The sequence below is a fragment of the Callionymus lyra genome, chromosome 2 (assembly GCF_982586985.1).
Source record: "Callionymus lyra chromosome 2, fCalLyr1.hap1.1, whole genome shotgun sequence".
Taxonomy (NCBI): Eukaryota; Metazoa; Chordata; class Actinopteri; order Syngnathiformes; family Callionymidae; genus Callionymus; species Callionymus lyra.
The window spans coordinates 5,790,957-5,816,817 of NC_141819.1; the positions used below are offsets into that span (position 1 = coordinate 5,790,957).

The following is a 25,861-nucleotide window of genomic DNA, read 5'->3' on the forward strand; positions in this document are numbered from 1 at the left end:
TGTTGTTTTTGGACAAAGAAACTAGAGATCCTCAAAAATTATGTATTTTTATACTTTTATTTCCCTGCAGGACAGAAATGAAAGCACATACAGTCAATAAAATCTTGACAATGAACCAGAACACAAGGCTTGGTAACAGTCTAACAAGAAAGACCGGTTTCATGAGTCACATACTTTTATTTCAGTCCAACCCTTGATACCAGCGTCAGAAGGAGTTGATCAGTGTCTTGTTCCATCAGTTCTGGTCAGAAGAAGCTGAATTCTGCTCCAGCATGGACCAGAGACCACAGAGAAGAAAGCTGCAGACAGGTCAGTGACTCTCTGACTCTCACACAAGTCAGCAGTTGATGAAATGAAATGAATCACAACGAGACGATCCATGTTGATGTTTTTAAACAACTGCAGCTAATTCTAGAAATTAAAATCTGAATCTCACCACAATCAAACAACTGTGTGTGTGTGTGTTTGTATACTGTACGTGTGAGTATTTTTTTTAAGTTTGTACATGTGAGTATTTGTTTTGTATCTACATTTGTGTCTGTGCTTTAATGTTTGTGTGTGTGTGTGTGTGTGTGTGTGTGTGTGTGTGTGTGTGTGTGTGTGTGTGTGTGTGTGTGTGTGTGTGTGTAGGTGTGTGTGTGTGTGTGTGTGTGTGTGTGTGTGTGTGTGTGTGTGTGTGTGTGTGTGTGTGTGTGTGTGTGTGTGTGTGTGTGTGCTTGGGTGTTTTTGTGCGCGTGCATATTTGTTTAACTTCCTGATGAGGCAGTTGTGAAGAATCAAGTCTTTTTCAACCACTGTGACTAACTTGTCTATAAATATTCTTTATCAGCAAATAACATACTATTATTGTGTGTCTGTGCTGTTGTAGTGACTGTGAGTGTGATCATGTGAGTGTGTATTGTTAATATAGACCAGAAGTACCTTATAGTCGGTGGTCACAAGCTACCGGTCGAGCCGTGACATAATACAATATGAAATAAGAAAATAGAAGAAAAGCAATCGGTGCAATAACCATGTGACATGCACAGCAGCCAATCAGAGCTCTCTTCTCTTTCAGTGTGAGCGCAGCAAATTTCATACTTCAGGAATAATAATGACGTGAAACTTGACTTCCTGACAGGTTTGAAGGTGTCCTATGTACATATTTACTGCTCAGATCCATGTTCATCAGAGACACATAATATCAATATTGTTTATAAATAAACACATGTTTTTAGATACATGAGTGGAAATTAAATTATTCGTAAACTTAAAAATATGTTTCGTTGTTATAAGTTGTTTAAGGCATTTAACGCAATTTGTAAAAAACGAGAAGCAATTATAAGTAAGAAAATGTTATTTGTAAAGCGCCTTTCTAGACCAGGGCCACAAGGCGCTTTGACAATCAAAAACAATAGTTAAAATATATACTTTAAAAGATCAAGACACGTAAGAAAAACCCTGTAGTCCCAGAAAATCAGTGAAAAGCACAAATAAGAATATTTTAAGATGTTTCTTGAAGGAGTCAGTAGATCATCAAACACAGATGTTTCTTGAAGGAGTCAGTAGATCATCAAACACACATGTTTCTTGAAGGAGTCAGTAGATCATCAAACACAGACGTTTCTTGAAGGAGTCAGTAGATCATCAAACACAGATGTTTCTTGAAGGAGTCAGTAGATCATCAAACACAGATGTTTCTTGAAGGAGTCAGTAGATCATCAAACACAGATGTTTCTTGAAGGAGTCAGTAGATCATCAAACACAGATGTTTCTTGAAGGAGTCAGTAGATCAACAAACACAGATGTTTCTTGAAGGAGTCAGTAGATCATCAAACACAGATGTTTCTTGAAGGAGTCAGTAGATCATCAAACACAGATGTTTCTTGAAGGAGTCAGTAGATCATCAAACACAGATGTTTCTTGAAGGAGTCAGTAGATCATCAAACACAGATGTTTCTTGAAGGAGTCAGTAGATCATCAAACACAGATGTTTCTTGAAGGAGTCAGTAGATCATCAAACACAGATGTTTCTTGAAGGAGTCAGTAGATCATCAAACACAGATGTTTCTTGAAGGAGTCAGTAGATCATCAAACACAGATGTTTCTTGAAGGAGTCAGTAGATCATCAAACACAGATGTTTCTTGAAGGAGTCAGTAGATCATCAAACACAGATGTTTCTTGAAGGAGTCAGTGGATCATCAAACACAGATGTTTCTTGAAGGAGTCAGTAGATCATCAAACACAGATGTTTCTTGAAGGAGTCAGTAGATCATCAAACACAGATGTTTCTTGAAGGAGTCAGTAGATCATCAAACACAGATGTTTCTTGAAGGAGTCAGTAGATCATCAAACACAGATGTTTCTTGAAGGAGTCAGTAGATCATCAAACACAGATGTTTCTTGAAGGAGTCAGTAGATCATCAAACACAGATGTTTCTTGAAGGAGTCAGTGGATCATCAAACACAGATGTTTCTTGAAGGAGTCAGTAGATCATCAAACACAGATGTTTCTTGAAGGAGTCAGTAGATCATCAAACACAGATGTTTCTTGAAGGAGTCAGTAGATCATCAAACACAGATGTTTCTTGAAGGAGTCAGTAGATCATCAAACACAGATGTTTCTTGAAGGAGTCAGTAGATCATCACTGGCTTTTTGAGTAAAGGCTCCACAATGGCATGTTTAAATGCATTGGGAAAATCCCCTGTGGAAAGGACGTCGGACGAGCAAAAGAAGGGTTTCAGCTTGTTCACCGGTGCCATGGTACAACAGTACTGTCAAAATCTTGACAATGAACCAGAACACAAGGCTTGGTAACAGTCTAACAAGAAAGACCAGTTTCATGAGTCAAATGCTTTTATTTCAGTCCAACCCTTTATACCAGCGTCAGAAGGAGTTGATCAGTGTCTTGTTTGGTTAGTTCTGGTCAGAAGACCAGTGACTAATTTGTCTATAAATATTCTTTATCAGCAAATAATATACCATTACCTCGTGTCTGTGCTGTTGTAGTGACTGGGAGTGTAATCATGTGAGTGTGTATTGTTAATATAGACCAGAGGTGCCTTACAGTCGGTCGCGATCTACGAGAAGAGAAGCGATCGGTGCAATAACCATGTGACATGCACATCAGCCAATCAGAGCTCTCTTCTCTTTCAGTGTGAGCGCAGCAAATTTCATATTTATCAAGAATAATAATGACGTGAAACTTGACTTCCTGACAGGTTTGAAGGTGTCCTATGTACATATTTACTGCTCAGATCCATGTTTATCAGAGACACATTAATATCAATATTGATTGAAAATAAACATGTTTGTAGATACATGAGTTGATAATAAATTATTCGTAAAATTAAAAAATAAGTTTCTCATTCACTAAAATAATTATCTTTATTTATTAAGACAACATGATCGATTTACATTGAGTTGTTTTCCAGGCATTTCACAAAGTTAGGAAAAAACGATAAGGAATTATAAGATTGTTTTTATAACATAACAAACACAGTGGGATCCTTCAAGTCTTCTCTACGAGAGTCACAGACGTTCTTGTGAAACAACATCACGTCAGTCAGTTATATCAAAGTGAAGCTGCAGAATGAAAGCAGCTAAAGCCGGTTTCCTTCATGTGATCACGTGATCGGAGCTATATCCTTAAAAACACACTTGTATAAATACACCATCACATAATAACTACATGCAAAGAAAACCCTTTCATTTTAAAAACATAGTAAGAATAAGTGCATGTGTTGCGCACGTGAGCCACAAATTCTAATGAAGCTCGGAGACGATCAGACCATCATCATCATCATCATCATCATCATCATTATCATCATCATCATCATCATCATCATCATCATCATCATCATCATCATCATCATCATCATCATCATCATCATCATCATCACTACAGTGCTTTAAGTTTCTGATTTACAACAAGCAAGGAGTGTAAGAGCCTGTAATGACACGTCTGTAGGGGGCGCATTGAAAAAAAACACGAAGAAAGGAGAAGACTGGAGCTCCAAGCAGCCTATTGTTCTCCTTCAATAATTGCAGGCAGGTGGAGCTGATGAGATGGTCTGGTCCCTCAGGTGAGTGCCGACAGGAGGGGTTGAAGAAAAGGGCTGGACTTTCTTTAGGAAGATTTGCTCTAATGCCTCAAAAACAAGGACCAGAAAGCCTGAGATCTCAGTGTGGAAAGAGATTTTACCGAGCAGAGAAGCTGCTAATGCTGGATAGTGGACGCCTCATTTCATAGTTCCATCTGCGTCTGTGGATAGAAGATACCTCTGCTCCATCTAACCCTGCCTGTAGAGGGCGCAGAACGTGTGAAGTAAATTCTGGTTTCCTCTAATGAAAACAGGACATTATGAAACTATTTAGTTCAGTTCAGTTTATTTTTTAAAAGGACAATGTTCAGTTACATTAAAAAGATGCTGCACCAGATTTAGCACAATGATAGTTTCCATCTGTAGTCCTCAACAAAGATGCAGACAGTTTAAATAATACATCACAGACAAATAAAGCAAAAACACAATAATATTGATCATAGTTTTTACACTATGAGGCGAGAACAACTTTTGATGTTGACAAGAATGTCATGAGTGTGTTTGTGTGAAGGTGAAGACTCTGCTGAGACTCATGGTGAGGACAGAGACTCCTTTAAATACCCTCAGTGTGAGGAGCACGATGAACAGACCAGCACTCAGAGGTGAGACAAGGACCTCCAAGATTGTCCTCCATGTCTTCATTCTCACTCATTCTACTTCTGTGTTCAAGATCAAAGCAGCAGCAAGAACCTGCTGGACCTGGACCAAGATCTGGACCAGAACCCAGCTGTGTGTCTCTGAAGAGTGATCATTCAATGCCTAGATTGATTGACTTCAGAGGAAGTGAAGAGTCTCCAGGTGTGAGGTGAGAGTGAACAAGTGTGAGTCTACCAGGTTCATACACACATTAAACCAGAGAACTTTACTTCACTCACATCACCAGCAAAGCCTGGCTTGTATACATGCATTTATCTGAAGCTTTTCACAAGAGAATGATCACAAATAACGATCTCCTCAACAACACTGAACACAAATAAATAAGTGAATGGATGGCAAGTTTGCTGCTGTAGCAACAACACAATAAATAAATAACAGTTATAAACATCAACACCGAGGCTCAATCCCTGAACTCCTGCTTTAAAGCTGTTGGTTCTAGTCATGATCCATTCAATGTTCTGTCATTACGCTACACTACAAATCTAGCCTCTGATGGTTTGACTCGGATAGTTTTTTGTTTTTTAAGATTTCTTTATTGAATTTTCAAAGTAAAGAAAAACACACCACAAATAAAGAAGGAAAAGACAAACAAAAGATACAGAGTAAACAACAAAAGCTCAGACTAAAGTTCAGTTGACATTTCTCTTCTTTCAGGGAGGTCAAAAAAACCAAAAATTTAATAAATATGTCCAGCTTGTTCTTTCTAAAAAAACATGTTCTTTCATAAAAAGTCAATCCCTTGATCCATTTTTAGCACCTCCATGTCTTCATTCTCACTCATTCTACTTCTGTGTTCAAGATCAAAGCAGCAGCAAGAACCTGCTGGACCTGGACCAAGATCTGGACCAGAACCCTGCTGTGTGTCTCTGAAGAGTGATGGTTCAATGGGGAGATGGATTGACTTCAGAGGAAGTGAAGAGTCTCCAGGTGTGAGGTGAGAGTGAACAAGTGTGAGTCTACCAGGTTCATACACACATTAAACCAGAGAACTTCACTTCACTCACATCACCAGCAGGGGGAGATAAAGACACAATTAAAAACCTCAAACGTTGCTTTCACAGTTGTAGTGCAGAGGTGGACATGTGCAGCAGTGTGAGGACATCTAGTGGTTCAGCTGGTGAATACCAGGATAGAAACAGATGAGAGTTGATCAGAGTTGTGTTTTCATCAGGATCCAGCAGGAGGAACCAGAATATTCTGGACTGTTGTGAGTCTTTGAAGAATTAAACAAAGAAGAATCATTTTTATATTCAAATATTCAAAATGATCAGTTCAGCTTGACAAGATTTAAGTTCTAATGGACATGAAAGTGGGTTTTAAAAGGAACCTTCTAGTTTACTTATGATCAGAACCTTCAACACAACAAGAGTTTATTTACAGTCTGATTTCATCTCTTCTTCTCAGAGTGGACCATCAGAACTCAGAGCTTCTCATTGGTCAGCAACATCCCGCACAACTGGAAATCAAACGGCTGGTATGTTCATAAACTAGAGGAGGTCCTCATCCTAGGGGTTCCTTCTGTTCATCATCATTCAGCTGAATCCAAGTTAAAGCTTCTGGTCTTTGTGGTTCTTGAGATGATCCACTATCACTCTGACTTTCTTCTCTGTGATTCTGTTCCAGTCACTGGAGAGAAACTTCTACAACTATATGCAGAAGGAGCTGAAGAGAGTCTGGAGGTTTGTGAGTCCAGAGACTCCACAGACTGAGGAGGAAGATCAGAAGTGGAGAAGCATCAGAGAAGAATTCCTGAAGATCACAGTTCATCTCCTGAAGGACATGGAGGAGGAGGATCTGGCCGAGCGTCTGTGGAGCAGTAAGAACATGTGAACAAACATGATGAAGATGAAGAACACTTGCATCAGATCTGAAGATTTTACTCCATTTTCACCTTCTACAATCTTCTGACTCGTGTGACTTATGTCTTCATCCAGGAAGTCTTGCTTCAGAGTGTGGAGGACGACTGAAGAGGAGCCTGAAGAAGAAGTTCCACAGTGTGTCTGAGGGGGTCGCTAAAGCAGGAAACTCTGCTCCTCTGAATGAGATCTTCACTGAGCTCTACATCACTGAGGGGGGCACAGACCAGGTCAACCAGGAGCACGAGGTCCGACAGATCGAAGCAGCCACCAGGAACCAGACCAGACCAGAAACCACCATCAGACAAGAAGACCTCTTTAAAGCCTCACCTGAACGACCAATCAGAACACTGCTGACGAAGGGCGTGGCTGGCATTGGGAAGACCCTCCTGACACAGAAGGTCACTCTGGACTGGGCTGAAGACAAAGCCCACCAGAACTTCCACTTCATCTTTCCTTTCACCTTCAGAGAGCTGAACCTGCTGAAAGAGAAGAAGTTGAGTTTGATGGAACTTGTTCATCTTTTCTTTCCTGAAACCAGAGAATCCAGACTCAGCAGCTTTGAAGGACTCCAGGTTCTGTTCATCTTTGATGGTCTGGACGAGAGTCGACTCCCTCTGGACTTCAACAGTCGGCGCCTGATAGAAGCTACAGAGTCCACCTCAGTAGACGTCCTGCTGACAAACCTCATCAGGGGGGATCTTCTTCCCTCAGCTCGTCTCTGGATCACCACACGACCTGCAGCAGCCAATCAGATCCCTCCTGAGTGTGTGGACATGGTGACAGAGGTCAGAGGGTTCAATGACCTCCAGAAGGAGGAGTACTTCAGGAAGAGGTTCAGAGATGAGGAGCAGACCAGCAGCATCATGTCTCACATCAGGAGGTCACGAAGCATCTACATCATGTGTCACATCCCGATCTTCTGCTGGATCACTGCCACAGTTCTGGACATGTTGAAGAGCACAGAGACAGAACAGCTGCCCAACACCCTGAGTGAGATGTTCATCTACTTCCTGGTGGTTCAGATCAAAGTCAAGAAGGTGAAGTTCGACGGAGGATCTGGGACTGACAAAGTTTGGGATCATAAGAGCAAGAAGATGATGAAGTCTTTGGGAAAACTGGCTTTTGAGCATCTGCAGAGAGGAAACTTGATCTTCTATAAGTCAGACCTCACAGAGTGTGACATCAACATCTCAGCAGCTTCAGTTTACTCAGGAGTGTTCACTCAGATCTTCAGAGAGGAGAGAGGACTGTACCAGGACAAGGTGTTCTGCTTCATCCACCTGAGTGTTCAGGAGTTTCTGGCTGCTCTTCACGTCCACCAGACCTTCATCAACTCTGGAGTCAACCTGATGAAATCCAAACTAAAATACAAACCTTCAAGATTGTTGAAAAACAAAAGTCAAACAGAAAGGTTCTACCAGACAGCAATAGATGAAACTCTAAAAAGTCCAAATGGACATCTGGACTTGTTCCTGCGCTTCCTTCTGGGTCTTTCTCTGCAGACCAGCCAGAGTCTCCTTCCAGGTTTGTTGACACAGACAGGAAGTAGCTCCTGGACCAATCACAACACAGCAGAGCTCATCAAGAAGAAGATCAGTGAGGATGTGTCTCCAGAGAGAATCATCAACCTGTTCCACTGTCTGAATGAAGTGAAGGACACTTCTCTGGTGGAGGAGGTCCAACAGAAGCTGAGATCAGGACGTCTCTCCACTAAACAAATGTCTTCTGCTCAAAGGTCGGCCCTGGCCTTCATCTTACTGTCCTCAGAGGAACATCTGGACGTGTTTGACCTGAAGAAATACTCAGTAAATGCTTCAGAAGAGGTTCTTGAGAGGCTTCTGCCGGTGGTTCAAGCTGCAAACAAAGTTCTGTAAGTTGTTCAAACATTTCTGATGATATGAACTAAACATGAATGTTTGATTTACTCTTTGATGATTGTTGTGTTTGTCATCGTGTTTAACAAACTGATCCTAATTTAGACAAACCTTCCTCAAATATTCATACAATATGTGATTTTATGATGTAACTAGTTCAGTCTTGTCAAATAGAGAATTGAAAAGTAAAGATGTTACGTAGTTTATAAAAATATCATCTTAATAAATCATTGTAATGATAAACAAACAAGCGTCAACTTTAAATGAAAATGAATAATAAATCAAAACGACATATTTAAAACATGTGGCCTCATTAATTATACTGCGTATACACAAATGAATGTGTACGCAACATTTATTTATAGAAAATAAACTTAAGTTAGCATGTGTGACCTTCACAGCAGCTCTGAGCCTGATTTCTACAAAATCTTCATCTTAAATTCACATGAAGTTTCTTGAATGAAACAAAACCACGAAGGTTACATCAATAAAAATGCAGCTTTATTTAACTTTACTGTTTCATACAAAAGGTCAACTCTTGTCTTTTTCTCAGGAAATGTGTTCTATAAAAATAAATAATAAAATCAAAGGGGTTCGTCTTCATAGTCCTCTTTGTCTGACTGCATGTATTTAATTTAAAATATTCACGTCAGGTATTACTTTAAGATTCTTTTTAAGCAAAATAAGTTCATAAATGTCACTTCCTGTTGGAGCAGTTGAATCTATTTTCAGCTCATGAACTGAATATTGAAAAACATTTGCTTTGTTTCTTATGCAAGTAGATCAGTGTCATCAGAGAATTGAAGGATTGAATTTAACAATTAATTTTATTAAAATGTTTTATTTTTTTAACCATAGAAATATTTTCTGAATCATTTTATTAAATAATTTGAATATATATTATATATTGGATTTTAAACACTTTCACATTTGTATATTTAATTAAAAAAGCCACTTGTCAAAAATATTGATTCTTGAATTTTTTTCATTTTATTTATTACTAAAATAACAATATTAAACTATAATTAAACTCTTTCAATTCTTGTCAAATAGAAAATTGAAAAAGTCACTTGTTGATGAAACTCGTCTCTTTCACAGGCTGAGATGTTGTCGACTGTCAGAGAGAAGTTGTTCACTTCTGTCCTCAGTCCTCAGCTCTCCGTCCTCTAGTCTGACTCTACTGGACATGAGTCACAACAAGCTGCAGGATCCAGGAGTGGAGCTGCTGTCTGCTGGACTGAAGAGTCCACACTGTCACCTGGAGACTCTCAGGTCAGAACATCATCTTTTCTACATCATCAAAGCTCAAATGTAAAGTCAGAGGTGGAAACACGAGTCAAAGTCTGTCATCACTTTGTTCTTCAGTGAAGCAGCTCATAGATACATTTGTATGTTTGTGTAGCAGGTAAAGATGTTACGTAGTTTATAAAAATATCATCTTAATAAATCATTGTAATGATAAACAAACAAGCGTCAACTTTAAATAAAATGAATAATAATCAAAACAACAGTCCTTCATATTCTTTATCCAGTGTTCTCGCGTCATCTGTCTCGTAGAAGACAAAACACTTTAGAGTGGAATCTTGAGGTTTGTCTTTCATTTGTTTTCATTGTTTGTTGCTGCTCACCAAATATTCAACCATTAAGTCGACTAATCGCATCATTCTTACATTTTTCTTCAATTTATCATGAAGTTTCTTTAATGAAACAAAACTACTTTACTTACTTTAAGCTTCTTTTGAAGCTAAATATGTTCATAAATGTTCATTGAAGCCAATAAGTTTTGTTTGTCATGTCTTTTACTGAGACTCCAATTCATTCAGCAACAGTCCAAACCAACAGAGTCAAAACAACCATCAACGGAGACTTAAAACATAAACAAAAAAACAGCAGATCTTTGTTCACTTAATAAGTATTTTGTACACATCAGTATTATTAAAGGAATCATAAATACTTTTGTCTTGTCACAGAGAAAACACTCAGAGTGGTGACTTTGACGAACTGAACCACATTAACAAGTCATTTCAAAGTCAATTGTTTACAATAAATGACTGTTTTTACTTGAATTTAATGTTGCAACTGTGTGAATAAAATCATTATAAAATAAAGATAAATAATACAATTATAAATAACTTAATTTCACTGACACTCACGTATAAAAAGTATAGTTTTGTAAAAGCATCAGTTAACAGTCAAATCATATATTGATGATCATTTTAAAGACGTGGTTAAAGTCATCATGTGTGGTGGATGTAAAGAGATCAATGAAAGTTGATGTCATTTGCTGTAAGATTAACTTCAAATGTGAAGAAGATATTTCTGTTTGATTATTGATTCTTTCAGGTAGTAGATCCAGATATGAACATTTTATTTTGTAACATTTAGGAAATCCATGTGTGGTGAGTTGTTTGTTTTTGTACAGTGTAGGCTGCCCTCATCGTGTACTGACACTATTGTTAACTCGTCATCTTCATCAGCCGCTGGTTACGACTTCTTCACCCTCATTTAGAGGATTAGCGCCCCCACAAACAGGACAGGAGAGATGAAGTATTGACGTGACAACCAAGTGTGTTGTAAGAAAATATCAATATTTGTGCTCAGGTTATATACGGGTGTGAAAACTAACATGTTGGTAAGAAATGTCTTTCTCCAATGATTTGTGAGGCTCATCTACAACTACTTCACTTCACACTGAACACATGTGTCTCCATTTCTTGTTGAATCCATTGTGCTGATGGTATCTGTGATCATTCTCCTGACATGTGACTGTTGCAACAATGAGTCTCATCAAGTTGATCATCTTTTCAACATTTTCAAGGTCAAACATTAAGAGAGAAAAGTGTCGATTTCCTACTTTGAATATGACGTGTTGATAAATGTCACTTCCTGTTGGAGCAGTTGAATCTATTTTCAGCTCATGAACTGAATATTGAAAAACATTTGCTTTGTTTCTTATGCAAGTAGATCAGTGTCATCAGAGAATTGAAGGATTGAATTTAACATTTAATTTTATTTAAATGTTGTATTTTTTTAACCATAGAAATATTTTCTGAATCATTTTATTAAATAACTTGAATATATATTATATATTGGATTTTAAACACTTTCACATTTGTATATTAAGTTAAAAAAGCCACTTGTTAAAAATATTGAATCTTGATTTTTTTTTTTCATTTTATTTATTACTAAAATAACAATATTAAACTATAAATAAACTCTTTCAATCCTTGTCAAATAGAAAATTGAAAAAGTCACTTGTTGATGAAACTCGTCTCTTTCACAGGCTGAGCTACTGTCGACTGTCAGAGAGAAGTTGTTCACTTCTGTCCTCAGTCCTCAGCTCTCCGTCCTCTAGTCTGACTCTACTGGACCTGAGTGTCAACAACCTGCAGGATCCAGGAGTGGAGCTGCTGTCTGCTGGACTGAAGAGTCCACACTGTCACCTGGAGACTCTCAGGTCAGAACATCATCTTTTCTACATCATCAAAGCTCAAATGTAAAGTCAGAGGTGGAAACACGAGTCAAAGTCTGTCATCACTTTGTTCTTCAGTGAAGCAGCTCATAGATACATTTGTATGTTTGTGTAGCAGGTAAAGATGTTACGTAGTTTATAAAAATATCATCTTAATAAATCATTGTAATGATAAACAAACAAGCGTCAACGTTAAATGAAAATGAATAATAATCAAAACAACAGTCCTTCATATTCTTTATCCAGTGTTCTCGCGTCATCTGTCTCGTAGAAGACAAAACACTTTAGAGTGGAATCTTGAGGTTTGTCTTTGATTTGTTTTCATAGTTTGTTTTTTACACCGTTGTTGTCTCTGTTCTTCTCTTATGGTTCATCTGTTGTTCATGAGGTCTACGACTATTTTAACAGTCGACTGCTCACCAAATATTCAACCATTAAGTCGACTAATCGCATCATTCTTACATTTTTCTTCAATTTATCATGAAGTTTCTTTAATGAAACAAAACTACTTTACTTACTTTAAGCTTCTTTTGAAGCTAAATATGTTCATAAATGTTCATTGAAGCCAATAAGTTTTGTTTGTCATGTCTTTTACTGAGACTCCAATTCATTCAGCAACAGTCCAAACCAACAGAGTCAAAACAACCATCAACGGAGACTTAAAACATAAACAAAAAAACAGCAGATCTTTGTTCACTTAATAAGTATTTTGTACACGTCAGTATAAATGTCACTTCCTGTTGGAGCAGTTGAATCTATTTTCAGCTCATGAACTGAATATTGAAAAACATTTGCTTTGTTTCTTATGCAAGTAGATCAGTGTCATCAGAGAATTGAAGGATTGAATTTAACATTTAATTTTATTAAAATGTTCTATTTTTTTAACCATAGAATTATTTTCTGAAAAATTGAATTCAATAATTTAAATATTGAAAGGTTGGTTTTGTTTTCATTGAATAATGGAAACATTTTTTAGACATAGAGTTTAATATATATATAATATATTGGATTTTAAACACGTTAAAAAAAATAATGTAAAAGGATACTTTTTAAAAATATTGAATCTCGATTTTTTTAATTTATGATTCCATACCAGCATTTTTATAATGTCTGTGTTTTGAAGAGGTAAAAAAAAGAGGTAAAAAATATTTATATTTTGATGTTGTAGTTTTGAAGAGTTAAAATATATATATATATATATATTTATATATATATATATATATATATATATATATATATATATATATATATTAATGTTGTAGTTTTGTAGTTTTGAAGACGTAAAAAAAAAATAAAAAAAAATAAAAATACAACTTTAAAATATTATTTTATTTCTATTTTGTTTACCTCTTCAAAACTACAACATTAAAATATAAATATTTTTTACCTCTTCAAAACTACAACATTAAAATATAAATGTTTTTTACCTCTTCAAAACTACAACATTAAAATATAAATGTTTTTTAACTCTTCAAAACTACAACATTAAAATATAAATATTTTTTACCTCTTCAAAACTACAACATTAAAATATAAATATTTTTTACCTCTTCAAAACTACAACATTAAAATATAAATGTTTTTTACCTCTTCAAAACTACAACATTAAAATATAAATGTTTTTTACCTCTTCAAAACTACAACATTAAAATATAAATGTTTTTTACCTCTTCAAAACTACAACATTAAAATATAAATGTTTTTTACCTCTTCAAAACTACAACATTAAAATATAAATGTTTTTTACCTCTTCAAAACTACAATGTTAAAATATAAATGTTTTTTACCTCTTCAAAACTACAACATTAAAATATAAATGTTTTTTAACTCTTCAAAACTACAACATTAAAATATAAATGTTTTTTAACTCTTCAAAACTACAACATTAAAATATAAATGTTTTTTAACTCTTCAAAACTACAACATTAAAATATAAATATTTTTCACTTCTTCAAAACTCCAACATTAAAATATTCTTTTATTTTCTTTTTTTTCTACCTCTTCAAAACTACAACATTAAAATATAAATGTTTTTAACCTCTTCAAAACTCCAACATTAAAATAATATTATTATTATTATTATTATTATTTTACCTCTTCAAAACTACATTAAAATAAAAATATTATTTACCTCTTCAAAACTCCAGGGTTAAAATTTATATTGGATTTTAAACACTTTGACATTTTTATGAATTTAAAAGGATTAGTAAGCAGACAACAAACCACAACTGAAGATCTTATCAATGGAAATAGTTGAGTTTGTCTTTAAATAAACTCTTTCAATTCTTGTCAAATAGAAAATTGAAAAAGTCACTTGTTGATGAAACTCGTCTCTTTCACAGGCTGATCTACTGTGGACTGTCAGAGAGAAGTTGTTCACTTCTGTCCTCAGTCCTCAGCTCTCCGTCCTCTAGTCTGACTCTACTGGACCTGAGTGACAACAAGCTGCAGGATCCAGGAGTGGAGCTGCTGTCTGCTGGACTGAAGAGTCCACACTGTCACCTGGAGACTCTCAGGTCAGAACATCATCTTCTCTCTTCATGTCTGGTCCACAGTTCATCTGGTTTCTTGTCTCTCAGGAGAAATGAAGATAGAAATAAATGTCATGTTTCTAATATCTGGAGAGAAACTAGACGAGTGTCGTCTCAGCTCTTGTTTCCTGGTTGATGAAGCAACTGAGCCAGATTTCCTTGTTCGCAGACGATGTGTTGATAAATGTCACTTCCTGTTGAAGTATTATTTATTTTCAGCTCATGAACTGAATGTTGAAAAACACTTTATTTAATTTAATTATATTAATCAAGATCAAGTTGATCACATGAAAACATTCACTGAAATACTTGTTCATGTTCCAACAATTCAGCATAAATCAATGATGTCTCACTAGTTTGTAGGAAAGTCTGTTTTTCTAAAGTAAATATTTAACAACAAACCACAACCTCAACATTGTTGTTACTCCTTCTTCATGTTTGTGTTTCTGTCGTCATGTTCAACATTTCACCCTCATTTATACCAACCTGATAAATATTCAAACAAACATGTGACCATGATCTTATGAAAGTAAATAGTTGATTGTTTTTAAATAAAGATGAAACTCGTCTCTTTCACAGGCTGAGATACTGTCTACTGTCAGAGAGAAGTTGTTCACTTCTGTCCTCAGTCCTCAGCTCTCCGTCCTCTAGTCTGACTCTACTGGACCTGAGTAGAAACTTCAAGCTGCAGGATCCAGGAGTGGAGCTGCTGTCTGCTGGACTGAAGAGTCCACACTGTCACCTGGAGACTCTCAGGTCAGAACATCATCTTTTCTACATCATCAAAGCTCAAATGTAAAGTCAGAGGTGGAAACACGAGTCAAAGTCTGTCATCACTTTGTTCTTCAGTGAAGCAGCTCATAGATACATTTGTATGTTTGTGTAGCAGGTAAAGATGTTACGTAGTTTATAAAAATATCATCTTAATAAATCATTGTAATGATAAACAAACAAGCGTCAACTTTAAATGAAAATGAATAATAATCAAAACAACAGTCCTTCATATTCTTTATCCAGTGTTCTCGCGTCATCTGTCTCGTAGAAGACAAAACACTTTAGAGTGGAATCTTGAGGTTTGTCTTTCATTTGTTTTCATTGTTTGTTTTTTCCACCGTTGTTGTCTCTGTTCTTCTCTTATGGTTCATCTGTTGTTCATGAGGTCTACGACTATTTTAACAGTCGACTGGTCACCAAATATTCAACCATTAAGTCGACTAATCGCATCATTCTTACATTTTTCTTCAATTTATCATGAAGTTTCTTTAATGAAACAAAACGACTTTACTTACTTTAAGCTTCTTTTGAAGCTAAATATGTTCATGAATGTTCATTGAAGCCAATAAGTTTTGTTTGTCATGTCTTTTACTGAGACTCCAATTCATTCAGCAACAGTCCAAACCAACAGAGTCAAAACAACCATCAACGGAGACTTAAAACATAAACAAAAAAACAGCAGATCTTTGTTCACGTAATAAGTATTTTATACACGTCAGTATAAATGTCACTTCCTGTTGGAGCAGTTGAATCTATTTTCAGCTCATGAACTGAATATTGAAAAACATTTGCTTTGTTTCTTATGCAAGTAGATCAGTGTCATCAGAGAATTGAAGGATTGAATTTAACATTTAATTGTATTAAAATGTTCTATTTTTTTAACCATAGAAATATTTTCTGAATCATTTTATTAAATAATTTGAATATATATTATATATTGGATTTTAAACACTTTCACATTTGTATATTAATTTAAAAAAGCCGCTTGTTAAAAATATTGAATATTGAATTTTTTTCATTTTATTTATTACTAAAATAACAATATTAAACTATAAATAAACTCTTTCAATTCTTGTCAAATAGAAAATTGAAAAAGTCACTTGTTGATGAAACTCGTCTCTTTCACAGGCTGAACAGATGTCGACTGTCAGAGAGAAGTTGTTCACTTCTGTCCTCAGTCCTCAGCTCTCCGTCCTCTAGTCTGACTCTACTGGACCTGAGTCACAACAAACTGCAGGATCCAGGAGTGGAGCTGCTGTCTGCTGGACTGAAGAGTCCACACTGTCACCTGGAGACTCTGAGGTCAGAACATCATCTTCTCTCTTCATGTCTGGTCCACAGTTCATCTGGTTTCTTGTCTCTCAGGAGAAATGAAGATAGAAATAAATGTCATGTTTCTAATATCTGGAGAGAAACTAGACGAGTGTCGTCTCAGCTCTTGTTTCCTGGTTGATGAAGCAACTGAGCCAGATTTCCTTGTTCGCAGACGATGTGTTGATAAATGTCACTTCCTGTTGAAGTATTATTTATTTTCAGCTCATGAACTGAATGTTGAAAAACACTTTATTTAATTTAATTTGATTAATCAAGATCAAGTTGATCACATGAAAACATTCACTGAAATACTTGTTCATGTTCCAACAATTCAGCATAAATCAATGATGTCTCACTAGTTTGTAGGAAAGTCTGTTTTTCTAAAGTAAATATTTAACAACAAACCACAACCTCAACATTGTTGTTACTCCTTCTTCATGTTTGTGTTTCTGTCGTCATGTTCAACATTTCACCCTCATTTATACCAACCTGATAAATATTCAAACAAACATGTGACCATTAATTTATGAAAGTAAATAGTTGATTGTTTTTAAATAAAGAATTGAAAAAGTCACTTGTTGATGAAACTCGTCTCTTTCACAGCCTGATCTGCTGTGAACTGTCAGAGAGAAGTTGTTCACTTCTGTCCTCAGTCCTCAGCTCTCCGTCCTCTAGTCTGACTCTACTGGACCTGAGTAGAAACAAGCTGCAGGATCCAGGAGTGGAGCTGCTGTCTGCTGGACTGAAGAGTCCACACTGTCACCTGGAGACTCTCAGGTCAGAACATCATCTTCTCTTGGTTCTGATAAGTTTCTAAAAGTGTTTCTCCTTCATTTCAGACTGTCATGGTGTCAGATCTCAGAGAGAGGTTGTTCTTCTCTGGCCTCAGCTCTGACATTGAACCCATCCCACCTGAGAGAACTGGACTTGAGCTTCAATCATCCAGGAGGACCAGGACTGGAGCTGCTGTCTGCTGGACTGAAGAGTCCAGACTGGAGACTGGAGACTCTCAGGTATGAACAGAGCAGCAGAACTCACTGACTGAACTCCAAAGATCTTCAGACTGAACATTTGATGCTCAGACTCTTCATCTGAACTGAGCACATGAATCCAAACTCTGAGTTCCTCCATGTTCTCCTGCTGGACACCAGTGGAAGCATGAAGGAGACAGTTGAGACTGAGCAGCCTGTTTATAGATCCATCTTTGTTGTCATCAACAGTCATGACTGAGTCGTCCACTGAGAATGAAACAATATTCATGAAACATCTGAATCAAATGAATCTGATCTTCTGACTCTTTCTTCCTCCAGGCTGGACTTCTGTGGACCAGATATGTTAGACCTGTAAAATAAATGGTAAGTTTGATTCCATTGATTGACTTCAACATCAAAGCTCATCTGCTGACACAGCAGTTGAAGGTCTTTGTGGACATGGACTTGATGAAGAAGATTCCAGAACAAACGTGCAGATGTTAAAGACTCACAGTTACAGTATCAAGTGAAGCTCTGATTCCAAATCTTCAAGTCCTTCAGCTCAAAACTCTTCAGGAGCTTCAACATCAACATTGTTTCAGTTTGACTGTCAGTGGAGAACAAAGAAATATTTCTGTCAAATATTTGAAATCAGACGTGAGTTTGATCATCAACTCACAATGTTGAGTCACTTTAAACATCATTTCACACATGAATCACTTCATATTGAATCATGTGTTCACTTGAACATCTTCATCACAACTAGACTAGACTCATGTTAGCTACATGCTAGTTTAGCTGCTGACTTCATCTTCAAATCTGACATTCAAGATGATTCTGGGATGTTTCAGTCACATGGTTCTTCTCTCAAGTTCTCAGAAGAATGGTGACAGAACATTGACTCGTCTCAGTTTGGATCAGTATATGATCGTCAAGACAACGTTCTTCTACCATCATCACCTCATGTCTCTTCTTCTCTCAGTCTTCACTCTCACTGGACTCACACACAGCAGCGCCTCCTACTGTCCAACGACAACAGGAACTTGATGGAGGATCAGGATTATCTGGATCATCCTGACAGATTTGAAAAGCTGCGACTGGAGGTGGAGAGGAAGTGAGACTATCAGAGTGACTCTCAGAAGAAACACAAGAAAATATGTTGTTAAGTCAAATGTTTCCTAACATACCTGCTGGATTTGTTTCACGTTTGTTTGTGACTTTTATGATCGTTCTCTAGTTAAACCTCTTTTACTCTGAAAGTAAGTGGTTTAATGGTTATTTTTTCAAACTGTACTTCTCAACAGTAGCTAAACATGATCGTGACAGATTGACTTCATCTCATCTGTCGCCTAGAAATGATGTCATCAGAGGAACAGAGCGAGAGAAACATGAATTAAAAAAGATCAACAAATTCAATCCTCTAGTCAAACAGCTTCAAAACATACAGTTCTTTGCACAATATTCTCAAAATCACACTATATTATATTTTATAAACTGATCATTTATGTTATAATCGACAAGTGAATCTACACTTTGACAAATGTATCGTGAGACAATCTTGATCCAGTTTAGAGAGTTTTTCTTCCTTCATTAACTGCAAATGAAAGTGTGTTAAAGTAACAGTTGAATGTATTCAACATTATTTACTCAATCATGTAATAGTAGGTCAAATAAAACTATTACAACAGTTCTGGAATCATGTGATGTTTTAAGTCTTTTGTTGTCTTTTCACACGTCTGAAGTAATAATAAACGCAAAATTCAAACTCATGTTCTACTCGCCCTCATGTTGACTAAGGATTGGGATTATTTTGAGAGTAATGTGTTCTTTTTAGAGTTATAGACAAAAATGAATGTTAATGTAGCAACTGGAGCTCAGTTGTCTTCGTCTTCATCTTCGTCCAAAAAGACACTTGAAAACATCCAAATACCTCCAGACTGCTCGACTGTAACTCTTGGATTGAAGCTCCACATGAGAAGAAACGATCATAAAAACACTTAAATGAATTTATATTTTAAATGTGTTTGTAGTGAAAGATCTCAGTCTCTCAGTGTAAATCTTGCACTTGTGCACTGACACTTTCAATGTGTTTGATGAGGAAACACTAGCTGGAGCTGAGCCTGAGAACTTCAATAAATATATTTAATATTTAAACATTTACAATAAACACGTACTTGGATCAAACCTCATATCATTTTTAAACAGAGGCGCCACCTACTGATCATTAAACATGATGACACTGTTAATGAAGCTTCATCTACCCATCACTAGTTTTGGATGACCAGCATGTCAGAGTAAGAAGAACACGCCGTACAACAGTGGTGCTTATTGAAGCCTCTAATATATAACAGGATTGATTGTTTTCTGTTTTTACGGCTCCATTATTACAAACAACAGGTATTTACTTCCTGTAATGTGTTCAAGAGTTTTTAAAGAGAGTTTGTAAAACATTGACTGTAATCTACAGTTGCAACACTAGATGGAGCCATTGTCAATAAATAAACACACGAGTCACTATCATCACCTGTTGTGGTTCACTCCATCCCTGCAGCGAGGAAAACTTATCTTAGTCCTTGCAGAATTATTGACAGGACAGTGAATTATATTAAATCACCACTAGAGGGAGCAATGTTCTCTCAGATTACAATTAGCAGCATTTTAGTCTTTCTTTATCCTTTAACTGACACATCGTCCTTTGTGTTGACATGTGTTGGTGAATCATATAATACTTATATAATACTTTATTATTTGTTTACTTTCAGCACTTTATATAGACCTGATGTTTTATTTTTTCATTATTTAGAAGAAACAACAGCAACATTCTTTCCTGCTGGAGGAAACTGAAGGCAACACTTGAGACTCAAATACAGCAGAATGTAGTTATAAAAGTGATTCAAACGACACAACAATAATCATTAAATGTTGGGTTTTTTAAAAAATCAAAGTCTCTTGATAATCTTGAAAAAATTGCAACATATTCCATACGTTTCAAAGCGAAGGTGCGTCTGTTTCTCTTCCAGATCAGCTGTGCAGAGGAAAGTTGTTCTGGACATGTTAAGTCCTAAATGAAAGCAGCTTTGAATGTACAAAAAAAAAGAAGAAGAAGAAATAAGGACTCGTAGAGAGACTCCACACATGGTGAGACCATAATGTTCAGGGTCGGAGTCTCTCTGCACAACTTCTGGTCTGAGTGATTTGAAACACAGGGGCTCAGTAGCAGAGGTGTGTGTGTTAGTGACATAGTGGGGGGGCAGCACAGAACATATACAATGGACAGGCCAAGCACACAACATGATTCCTTCCTGAGACATTGGTGTGTGTACAGTAACGATGGTCAAGATGATGTGAAGGCGTTTTGGCATCAAGTGTATCACAGGGTGTGAGGTTGCTCTGGATCCTGCATGTTTCTAACACAGGGGACGATGCGTGAGGACAAATATCAGAAGGACCTTCACGATCCCCCGTCCAGAGGGACCACTACAATCTAGTTTTCCCCACCACGACATGACACGGACCCACATAGAGGCTTTTGAGAATCACTTGTATTCAATACAGTGTGTATGTACACCACTCTTCACATGGATCAATATCATGAAGCTGCTACAGGAACGTCCGAGCCCGAGATGTGATCCACCTCAACACTTCCAGACTCCGTCTCTGTCTGCTACATGACCAGAAAGATATGCCCCGACTGGAGTGCTACTTGTTCATACCTACTGTAGGTCAAAACAAAAGGGGGGGAACCGTGAACGCCTCATTCTGAACAGCCGGTGATTAGTTAAGTGTCCAGTATTTAGTCGAATACAAAAACTTCCTTCAGTAAAATGTATTTCCTGGAATCACAAACCTATGAACGAAACACATAAAAGGTTTTTTCTTTTCAAAATCAAGTGAAGCCTAAAACTCTTCGATAGTTTTGAAGAAATGAATACAGTTTATATACTGTACATATACACTTTAATAATGAATCTTCATGAACTGGATTTCTTGAAAAGACCTGTGACCATATCATACAATCATTTGTTTTCCATTCGTCTGGAAGCACAAAACAATACGTGGACAACAACCTGGAATAGACTGTGACACTCGTAGCGACTTTCTTTTTGTGCACATACATGTGAGGACTGGAAATAACTTCTGTTTGCTCTTTGTGTTCATCAGAATAATGTACACGTGACATCAAAGTCAAACATCTTCCTCAATACTCTCGGTGGTACGAAAAGATCCAAACAGTGAAGGGATACAACAGTTTCTCATCTCAGAAAAGGTTTTCAGTCGCCCTCATGTCAAACACCATAGTTCATATCTATATATATTTATATAACTTTGTCGGCCGTCACTACGCCCATTGTGTGGCTGGACTGCTTTGGTAGAGCTGGGCAGAGCTGCCGCTCTCCAGGCCTCCAGAGTTCTCCAACATCTCCTGGATGAGAGGAGTTATGGAGCCGGGGATTTCCATCTTGAGGGTGATGACTCGTTCAGCTCCTGCAGACAGAAGGAAACAACAAAACTCTTCCTCGCTTGTCTCTGTGTATCCATCATAATACATGAATACACCTTTTTAAAACTAAAAAATAAACATTTACCCTTGTTTTACACTGGCAAACAAACAACATTCTTTCTATCATGGCTTTTAAGCTACTAACGAAGATAAAACTGACCTAAAAAAGTCTTTATCTCTAACAGCAGAGGGAGCCAGAAACAAACATGTTCAGCCTTCTGTAGCGCCAGTGATATTAGATCTATTGATGTGTCGATGAAGCTTCATGAAGCAGGGTCATATTTTTCACAGATCAGTCCCTCCTGGAGGAGTGGGACCCGCACACTGCACTGCTGAACCGGGTTTATACTTCGGGGTCTCAGCTTACAGAGCAAAGAGTGACATCTAGTGGACTCAGGAAATAATGACACTGTTTCATGAAGCTTCATCAACACATCACTATATTAATTTAAAGTAACAAAAAAGACTTTATTTAATGTTTCTTTTGAGAGGATCTCTAGTTTCATTGTTCAGACCGACCCAAACACAAGATGAACCCTTTTATTTTTAGAACCGTGGTTCTACAAATGCTGTTACACCCTCTACAGGCTGTCGCTATGGATTACGTCTCGAGCCTCAGCCTCGTCGCTGAGAAAGATGGACGAACTCGCCAGCAGGGGGCAGTAGGTTGTCTCTGTAGAAGGCCACATTACACACCTGGGATGGGTCGAGCAGCACCGGTCCATCGGCGCATGCATCAGGTTCGGAGAGCGAGTACTCGTAGCGTTGCATTGCTCGGTGCAACTGTGTTAAAAAGGAAGCAGATCTGACATGAAACAGTTCCGTCAAAATAGTTGTTCAATCAGACAGAAAGAAAGAAAAAATGAAATCAGCAAAGAAAAGAAAATATCTGCTTTGTAGGATTTTTATGAACTTTTTTTCAGCAAATAAGATTTTTTATTTAAGTAACCTATTGATAACATTTAATCTTGTACATTTTGTTGTGCATAATTTAAATGTATTATTATCAGATGATGCACAATTTAACTCATTTATGAATATTTATTTTGGATTGATGGAATGATTGACAGCTGTGTTTCTCATGTTCCTGTGATTGAGTGACATGGGGCGGCGAATTGAGTGAGACCAGGACTGTGTCGCAAATTGCCCACTTCTGCACTTACACTAATTATTTTAAGTGCACAAGTGTGTCCCAATAATCAGTGTGCGAAAATCTAGTCCACAATCTGCACTGAATTGGGAAAGTTGAGTGTGGATCGATGGACACTTTCCACCCTCAACGACCTCCATCTTAGTCACGTAGATGAAGCTAAACTGAAGCTAAACTGAAGCTAAACTGAAGCTAAACTGAAGCTACGTCACTGACGACACGTTTTCAGAGCTGATAACGACGTAAATGTCACACAACACAACAACAGTAATAACACAATTAAACACAACTTGTTTCAATTGGAGAAAAGTGTTGTCAAGTGTCAGTGATAGTGTTTCAACGACTGGTTTCAATCAGTGTTAAAAAGTAGCAGAAGAAGAAGCTGTCGAGTCATTTCCTGTAAGTGTGTAGCAGCAGAGTTTTATTCGAGACAGTACTACCGTGGCCAAATTTGAGCACTGGCCAAGTACATATGTAACCCAGCCGTTTATTTGGTGTTTTATGTTTCAATTATTTTCACTGGAATAATATAATTCAACCCAGTTGTTATTTTTGTGTTTTATTACTTTTCGATGTTTGTATCGCATTAAGACACTGTCGCTTTAAGACGGTCATTGTTTTACTTGTGTTCCACTGATGAGACTCAGGTGTTGAGATGCTTCAGCGGCTCAGAGACTGAGACACGTGTCATCGCTCCTGCATTGCAATTAAAACACTTGCTTGTCACTCCTAGGTGAGCCTAAACAATACGTTTATATTATTGTTCATATTTCTGTTTACATTTCTGCGTATAAATGAACGTTGTATAGAAGCAACTATTTACGTTTATGTGTATGAAGCTTGAACATTGTTTTGTAACTTCATGCAAGTGTACATTTTCTCAACAGTATTTTATATTATACTGTTTCACTTTGTTTGAAAGTGAGTTGAACTTTATATTTTGTTATCGCGTGGTGTTGAGATGCTTCAGCGGCTCAGAGACTGAGACACGTGTCATCGCTCCTGCATTTCTATTGAAACACTCGCTTGTCACTCCTAGAACTTCACTGTTCTTTGCTGGTTCCTGATTGTCACCGAAGGAGGACGAGTAAACATCTGTTCCACAAAGACTTCCAGGACAAACTAGAGTATTTCAGGATTGATACTCACTCTATGCACTTTTATTTTGCTCGTCAGCACAACAAACAGACAATATTATTTTTCGTTTGAAGACAATACATTTTCCAGCCAAGGAGGCTATTTTGTTTTTGTTTGATTATTGAATACTTCGTGAAAGTATATTTTGTTTATATTTTTATAATAGTTTAGAGTAGGAGACAATATAATATAAATATTTATTTTCTCTACTGTGTATGTGGTGGATGAATGTTCTTCTGTCCATAATTATTTTATTTACTGGACTGATAGTTCACTGCTATCAACCCTACATTTTCCACATTGGTTACACATACACATCTTAATGTGTACTATAAACCAGTGCACACAGAGAAGTGTGTGATATGGGACACAGCCCGGCCTTTTAAATGCCGTTTTCAAGAGTTTGGATGGAGGACAACTGACGATCTGATGAGTTTGTGAGCAACCAAAAGGAACGAGAAAAGCTGGATGATGATTTTCTGTCAGCCCGACATTCAGAGATCATCAAAGATCCGCAGTTGAGTTGAGTTCAATTCAATTCAATTCAATTTTATTTAAAGTGTCTTATCATAACAAAGTTATCTCAAGACACTATACAGGTCCATGGGGGTGCTGGAGAGAACTCGGGATCTGATGACGTGGTGAAGATCCTGGATCAGCAGCAGCTCTGGAGGTGGATCCCTGGATCAGCAGCAGCTCTGGAGGTGGATCCCTGGGGCTCCGGGAGAGAAATAAAAAGGTGTGGGTTTGGGACAAATGTAGACAATACACAGGTATACAGACTCCGGTGACGGGTGAAGATATATAGAGGGGAGAGGGGGGGGGGGGGGGGGGGAGGTTGAAATAGCCAGGCCAGAGGGCACATACCTAGCACAGCAGATCCAGACACAGGGGCCCAGGGGAGACCAGGACCCGGCAGGCGAGATAACCACCAGAGCCGACCCCAAACACCAGCGAGAAGGCGGACCACCACTGGGGGCGCGAGAGGGCAAGCACAGGCGAGGACGACCGAGGAAGCAGAGAGGGGGAGGCACCAGGCGCAGGCACCGGGGCAGAGGGGCAGCCAGAAGAACCAGTCAGGGGATAGAGCCCCGGGGCCAGGCCGGGCCACGGAAGACCCCCAGACCGTCAGGCTGCCACCAAGTCCATAGCAGGGGACCGAGTCAAGGAGATAGGGATCCACCACAGCAGCGGCGGCAGAGCCCCCCCAATACCCTGCGGAAGTTGAAGTTGAAGGAGCTGCATATCCAATCCACCTGAGCCAACTGACAACCTCCAAGTCCCCCCCCCCGACACGGAAGCCGCCCCCAATCCATCAGACACTTGGGTACTCCCATCGTATCCGGTCTTACCGCACCTGAGCTACGATTCAGGCCTGCAACATTAATGTTCAATAATGATGGACAAACATAAAGAGTGTTTTTGTTTGTCTTTGTCTTTTATAAGTACATTTATTTGTGATTGAACTATTTGTGGAACATTTATTGTTTAATTATTTTACTAAAACTAAATTGGTGAATTCAGGTCCTGCAGACGT

The 25,861-nt window shown here is 37.6% G+C and overlaps 2 protein-coding genes across 5 annotated transcripts in view; both read left to right on the top strand.

The window, feature by feature from the left end:
• Positions 1 to 25,861, top strand: part of LOC148085156 (NLR family CARD domain-containing protein 3-like) — a 157,212-nt gene that overhangs the window by 75,009 nt on the left and 56,342 nt on the right. For 2 of the 4 annotated variants that reach the window (XM_087783291.1, XM_087783292.1), the window contains exons 7-8: positions 16,380 to 16,553; positions 17,169 to 17,342. The exons of 1 other annotated variant lie outside the window; for it this stretch is intronic. In XM_087783291.1, the coding sequence (XP_087639417.1) occupies positions 16,380 to 16,553; positions 17,169 to 17,342 (348 nt within the window). Of the gene's footprint in view, positions 1 to 16,379; positions 16,554 to 17,168; positions 17,343 to 17,404; positions 17,579 to 17,875; positions 18,944 to 25,861 lie in introns of those variants that run through there. One more of the 4 variants, XM_087783293.1, reaches the window with a different exon arrangement.
• On the top strand, positions 6,045 to 15,276 carry LOC148085159 (NLR family CARD domain-containing protein 3-like). The gene is made up of 6 exons (XM_087785524.1): positions 6,045 to 6,054; positions 6,676 to 8,470; positions 9,573 to 9,746; positions 11,758 to 11,931; positions 14,289 to 14,462; positions 15,057 to 15,276. The coding sequence occupies exons 1-6, from the start codon at positions 6,045 to 6,047 to the stop codon at positions 15,274 to 15,276; spliced, it is 2,547 nt and encodes an 848-aa protein (XP_087641650.1).

Excerpts from the sequence above, each read along its gene's own strand:
- LOC148085159 (XM_087785524.1), top strand. Across the intron at positions 9,747-11,757 it reads TGTCACCTGGAGACTCTCAG|GCTGAGCTACTGTCGACTGT; the intron begins GTCAGAACATCA and ends TCTCTTTCACAG. Across the intron at positions 11,932-14,288 it reads TGTCACCTGGAGACTCTCAG|GCTGATCTACTGTGGACTGT; the intron begins GTCAGAACATCA and ends TCTCTTTCACAG.